The following is a 6,645-nucleotide window of genomic DNA, read 5'->3' on the forward strand; positions in this document are numbered from 1 at the left end:
AGTGCACAGACTTTGGGGTCACTGGCACCTGGTGCCAGCTGGGTGGGCATCCTTGGGAAAAGTGCTTAACCTATCTGAGCCTTAGTTTCCCCGCTTGTGATAAGGGGGATATTATTGTGGAGATTTAATCTTTTTTTTTTTTTTTTTGAGAGTCTCCCTCTGTTGCCCAGGCTGGAGTGCAGTGGTGCGATCTTGGCTCACTGCAAGCTCCGCCTCCCAGGTTCACGCCATTCTCCTGCCTCAGCCTCCTGAGTAGCTGGGACTACAGGCGCCCGCCACCACGCCCGGCTAATTTTTTTGTATTTTTAGTAGAGATGGGGTTTCACCGCATTAGCCAGGATGGTCTCGATCTCCTGACCTCATGATCTGCCCACCTCAGCCTCATAGTAGGTGCTCAAGAAGTATTTTCTCTGACGTTCCCATCCCCCCATTCTTCATGAGTTGTTGGATTTGGAAAAGAAGTTTGAAATGGGCCGGGCGCGTTGGCTCACACCTGTAATCCCAGCACTTTGGGAGTCCGAGGTGGGCGGATCACGAGGTCAGGAATTCGAGACCAGCCCGGCCAACATAGTGAAACCCCATCTCTACTAAAAACACAAAAAATTAGCCAGGCATGGTGGCTGGTGCCTGTAATCTCAACTACTTGGGAGGCTGAGGCAGGAGAATTGCTTGAACCCAGGAGGCAGAGGTTGTAGTGAGCTGAGATTGCGCCATTGCACTCCAGCCCGGGTGACAGTGTGAGACTCCGTCTCAAAAAAAAGAAGAAGTTTGAAATGGCTCAGTTCAGAACTCATTTTGTAGAAGAGGAAACTAAGGCCAAAAGTGCTTGGTCACAAGTTGGTTTTCTCTATTTTTATATGTGTATTTTTTTTTTTATTACAAAAGCAGTCCTTGAATACATCCACTATTTTGAAAAGGTTTGTACAAGTAAAATTTAAAGTCTCTCTTCCCTTTCTCCCCCTCATCTCCACTTCCTGTCCTTGAAGTAACCACTGTTTACAGTTTGATATTTATCCTTCTAGAACTTTCCCCATGCATTTGCATATCTGTGTGTATGTCATTTTTTAAAAACAAGTAGGCTCCTCTTGAATATTGATCTGTAACATGCTTTTTCCCACTTAACCATGTATCTTGGAGATCTTTCCACATCTTTCTATGGGTCTGCCTCATTCTCTTTAATGGCCACAAGGGTTAAGGATATGCGTAATAGATTTTGACCATTCCCTGATTGATGGTGTTTATGTTATTTCCGAATTCTTGCTATTACAAGCATGTTGGCAGTGAATACCCTCAGGGCTCATGTAGTAACAGCATGTCTGCTTGAGAAGCGAGACTCTGGGTCAGAAAGGTAAGCACATTTCCAACTTGCCTGGATATTGCGAAGGTGTCCTCCAAATAGACAGTGTAAAAGTGCCAGTTTTTTCACACCAAGCCAACACGGAGCATTACCACTTAAAAAATATAATATTGACAATAAGAGAAAACTGCTCTGTGTGCAGAGTATTTTCTCTTGGTCCCCCGAGGACAGGACTCCTGAGTTGAAAGTGCCTTCAGGGAACACAGGTTTAAGTTAGTAATTTTGTTTCAGCCAAAGAAAATTGACTAGAAAGCTTGGCTTGTGGCTTTGCCCACATCCAGACTGGTCTCTAGCTTCACTGCCACTCCCCAGAGTCACCCAGAGCATGGAAGGCACCACTCAGGGTGCAGAGCCTGTGCCCCCACCCTTCAGGTGACCGTGTTCCCCATTGTTGGGAACAGCCTTGTTTACACTTGTTGCCTGGCGTAATTACTAACACTCCCCAAAGTGTCCTGGTTGCATGCTAATTTCTTTTTTTGAGATGGAGTCTCACTTTGTCGCCCAGGCTGGAGTGTAGTGGCATGATCTTGGCTCACTGCAACCTCTGCCTCCCAGGTTCAAGCGATTCTACTGCCTCAGCCTCCTGAGTAGCTGGGATTACAGGCACGTGCCACCATGTCTGTCTAATTTTTGTATTTTTAATAGAGATGGGGTTTCACCATGTTGGTCAGGCTGGTCTCAAACTCCTGACCTTAAGTGATGTACCCACCTCGGCCTGCCAAAGTGCTGGGATTACAGACATGAGCCACTGCCCCCCAGCCTGGATGATAATTCCTATGGACAGTCTGTGCCACCCCATCTCATGAGCGACCCCTACTGGACTGGAGTACCTGACCCCAGTTACTGGGCTTTGACTTAGGGCCTCTGCTTTATGTTGCAGAACCCACTCAGAACCCCTGCTTGCTGGGCTCCATTGTCATTGTCACTCACGTCCCACTCGCTTCCCCATCAGCCCAAAGAACTGGCTTGCCTTGCCCATCTTCACCTCCTGCAGCTGGAGCTGAATGCTGGGGCCAGCGCCTTCCTGAAGAAGCAGAGAGTTAGTGTTAGAGTTGGGAGGTTGTCCAGCAGACGGGGAGGCCAGCCTGGGCAATGGCAATCTCAGGAGTGACAGCTGGTGGTCAGCAGAGACTCGCTGTGCACTGGCACTGGGCACTTCTGCATATTTTACACAGTACTGCACATCCTCGTAATAATAGCTAACATTTCACCTACTATGTTCTGAGCACGTTGATCTAGTAACTAATTTAAACCTCACCAAAACACCAGGAAAACAGTACCCTAAGTACTGTTACTGTCATTTTACACATGAAAACACCGAGACACAGGTTAAAGAATTGTTCAGCTGGGCGCAGTGGCTCACACCTGTAATCCCAGCACTCTGGGAGGCCGAGATGGGTGGGTCACTTGAGGTCAGGAGTTCGAGACCAGCCTGGCCAACATGGTGAAACCCTGTCTCTAATAAAAATACAAAAATTAGCTGGGCATGGTGGTAGACACCTGTAATCCCAGCTACTCAGGAGGCTGAGGCAGGAGAATTGCTTGAACCTGGGAGGCAGAGGCTGCAGTGAGCCAAGATCCTGCCCCTGCACTCCAGCCTAGGTGACAGAGCAAGACTCCATTTCAAAAAGAAAGAATTGTCCAAGGTCACCCAGCTGGGAAGTGAGAGGTGGAACCAGAAGTTGAACTCAGGCTCAAAGGCTGGTCTGAAACACTGCAGTCATAATCTCATTTAATCTTCACAACCACCATAACTAGTAGAAACTATGATTTCCCCCGGCCCCCACATTTTACAGATGGAGAAACTGAGATGTAAGGAGGTTAAGTGACTTGTCCAAGGTCACACAGGAAGAGGCTGAGCCAAGATTCAAAGTCTGACTTCACAGTACTGGTTCTGCTCTATCTTGGGAAGTGTCTCCAACATAGATGAGGAGAGGGCAGCCAGTGAACTCACGGTGGGTCCCCAGGAGGCAAGGCAGGACTGCTTCCCCTCCTTATCCCCACTCACCTCTCTTCCCCAGGCACTTCCCCCATTGTCCCAGATTTTCCTTGCCTTAGAGCCTGGGCCTCCCGGAAGGAAGTGGCATGTGGTCTGGGGGTGGAGGCTATTACCCTGGGCAAAGACATTTTAATCGTTGTGCTGATGGCATCCTCAACCAAGGACTGTGGATTGACATTCTCATTCTTCCATTAGCCTCTGTGACCTTGGCCAAAGCCTTCTCCCTCTGTGACCTTGGCCAAAGCCTTCTCCCTCTCTGACCTTAACCTGAACTTCTGAACTGGGGCTTGCTCAGTTCTGCTGAAAGGGAGAGTCGCTCCCTAGTTGAGAGAGTGACAGTGGGTAACATTCATTAGACTGTCTTCACATGTCTGTATCCCCAGCTCCTGGCACTGAGCCTTGCACACATAGGAGCCCAGCACACATGGGACACAGAATGCCGAATGAGGAGTCCTTTCTCTGAGAGTCTGGGAATAGGGAGGGGGCTGGGGAGTCCCCTTTTCCAGGAAAGCTAAAGATAGACAAACAGAGCCCTAGAGTAATGCGAGCCACCTGCCAGGAGCTGGGAGCTGGGCTTGGATCAGAGGCTCTTTCTTCCATCCCCAGTTTCCCTAGGGGTAGCGCTGGAGCTCCTGGGACCAGCAGGAACCTGGCTAGGGACCACATAAACCCTCTTGTCTCTCACAACTTGTGTTGTGGCACCTTTCAGGATCAGGAATGGATTGTTTTCTAAGCCTTGGACTAATTCACTCACTTCCCATCTGCTTCCCTCCCACCCCACCAGGACGTCAGTGGCTGGGGCAGCTATCTTGAGCTGGAGTCACCCAGCCTGGCCAAGAACTGGAAAAGTCTCTTTGGAGATTTGGACCCATTTCTGAAAAGCTCATGAAAACCACTTTGCCTTGGTAAGAGGCAGCCTTCAGGTGCAAGCTGGAGAGAATGGCCACTTATGAATTCAATAGGACTGACCTTTCTCCCCCACTGGATTTCTGTGCCTGGTGGGGGGGCATTCGGAGACATTGGTTTCCCATTCACTCCGACAGGACTCCTGCCCCCAGCCAGAGCCCTCCATATCCATTTAACCCAAATCCCCAACTCCAGGGATGACTACAGGTTGGGGGAGCCCCGAGAGCAAGGGAGGTAAGTGATGCAATCATGCCCCATTCCTGTTACCTCATTTTTTTTTTTTTTTTTTTTGAGACAGGGTCTCGCTCTGTTGCCCAGGTTGGAGTGCAGCAGCACAAGCATGACTCACTGCAGCCTCAACTTCCTGGGCCCCAGTGATCCTCCCGCCTTAGCCTTTTGAGTAGCTGGGGCCACAGATGTGCATCATCATGCCTGGCAAATTTTGTTTATGTTTTGTAGAGATGGGGTCTTTCTATGTTGCCCAGGCTGATCTTGAACTCCTGGCCTCCAGCAGTCCTTCTGCTTCTGCCTCCCAAAGTGCTGGGATTACAGGCATGAGACTCCACAGCCGGCCGTCACTTATATTATGCTTAGCATCCCACAGCATTTGTAAGTTCTTGCTGACTTCTAACCCAGTCTCTCCTCCCATATTCCAAGCCCTGTATTTTGGGAAGCAGAGGGATGTGATATTAAAGGAGAGTGAAAGGAGAGTAAGGATTAGACCCAGCTGCAGGATGAGGTGCTTTTGGGAAACAGTCCAGCAGCACTAGTTGAAGTTTTTAACGTTTCCCATGGGGCTGCGTAGTGAGGCCCCATCACCCAGCAAGGCTTCTGTCTCTAGACCAGGTACCCTGATGTTTGGCACTGACTCTATAAAGCATATCAAAGCTGGAGAAAAGCCTTGGGGGGTCACTTCCCTCCTCCATTTTGCAGGTGAGGAAACTGATGTCCAGAAAGAAGCAGGCATCAGTGGAGACACTCCTAGCCCTGCTGCCCTCTCCTCACTGCACACACTTCCAGGTTCAGACAAACCGGAAAGGAAACCCACCATGCAGGACTGTCCATGTGATGGCTCTTCCCGTGGCTCCATTTCTAAGCGCCTCCGAGGACCTCACCATGGCCCAAGACCACAAGCCAAGGCCACCCCAGTGTCCTTACCATCCTGGGAATGGGAGGAGCCAGTCCCAGCCTTGTCCTGTCTGCCTCCCTGGAAGCCTTCCCTGAGCACTGGCCTCTTATTTACCCGTCTTTGTCTCTGGCTTGTTGGTCTCTGTCCCTTGTCTGATTAGGGAACGCCTGAGGTCAGGATCTTTGCCTCCCCAATCAGATTGTCAGGCAGGAGTGGGGGTAGTGCAGATGCTGGGTCATTTCTACATGTGAGACCAAATAGTGGTCCTGTTTAAGTTGATCCCCTTGAAAGAAAATTCTGGAAAAGCTCCTCAGATGCACAGATACACAGAATCAGACCTTGGGCAAAGTGTGTAGTTGTGCTTTTGAAGCTGTGCAACCTTGGACAAACTACTTGACTTCTCTGTGCCTCAGTTTCCTTATCTGTGAAATGAGGGGTAGTCATGATACCTTCCCCATGAGGTTGATGGGAGGATTGAGTTAATATTTATAAAGCATTTCAGACAGTGCCAGAGATATACCGTGTGTTAAATAAGTATTTCTTACACACACACACACACACACACACACACACACACACACACACACACTTCGGAGGTCTGCCAGGCCAGGGCTCATAGCCTTGAATTTACCCACGGTAGAGAGTCAGACAACTTGCCTTGCAGGCTGCCTGCTCTCCCAGCAGCCATGCAGGGGATCTTCTGCCTCTGCACTGCCGATTATCCCCTGCCCTCGTCAGAGCCTCTCCCCAAAAGTACCTCCAAGGCCACAATTACCCAGGTCTCTGCTTCAGTGCTGAGTGTCTGTTCCTCTCCACCATCACCTGCCACAGTGCACACGGACAGCTCCATCAGGAGAAGCAGGGCGAGGCAGGGCAGCATGGTGAGCCTGCACTGTCCTGGAACCTCTGGGAGCCCCTCTCAGCTTGAAGACGCCTCCTGCAGGCTTTGGTTTGCTCTTTGGCTGCTTGAGTGTAGATAGGGGAAACTCCCCCTGTTTTCTGGTCCTTCCAGCTGTTCCTGATTCCTTCCTTCAGCTTAACTGATCCCCAGGCCAGTTTCTGTGACTCCCCTCCCTCCCTGGCTGGACAGGCCAATGATATTAGGAGCTGCTCAGGAGGAGGGATCAGACGTCTTCCACTGCTGCCCCCTAACATTTGATCCCAGGGCTTAACACTCTGATGCAACACCTGCCTCACCTTTGGCTGTTTCCCTGGTGGCAGGTGCACAGTGGGGCAGTGTGTGGGACCAGGAGC

At 50.3% G+C, this 6,645-nt stretch overlaps 1 protein-coding gene across 1 annotated transcript; it reads right to left on the reverse strand.

The window, feature by feature from the left end:
- Positions 1-2,192: 2,192 nt before the first annotated feature.
- TAC4 (tachykinin precursor 4) lies at positions 2,193-6,341 on the reverse strand. The gene is made up of 2 exons (XM_024350510.3): positions 6,149-6,341; positions 2,193-2,381 (listed from the first exon to the last, which is right to left on the reverse strand). The coding sequence occupies exons 1-2, from the start codon at positions 6,269-6,271 to the stop codon at positions 2,280-2,282; spliced, it is 225 nt and encodes a 74-aa protein (XP_024206278.1). The 5' UTR covers positions 6,272-6,341; the 3' UTR covers positions 2,193-2,279.
- Between the last annotated feature and the right edge of the window lie 304 nt (positions 6,342-6,645).

This window comes from Pan troglodytes, chromosome 19 (genome assembly GCF_028858775.2).
Source record: "Pan troglodytes isolate AG18354 chromosome 19, NHGRI_mPanTro3-v2.0_pri, whole genome shotgun sequence".
Lineage (NCBI taxonomy): Eukaryota > Metazoa > Chordata > Mammalia > Primates > Hominidae > Pan > Pan troglodytes.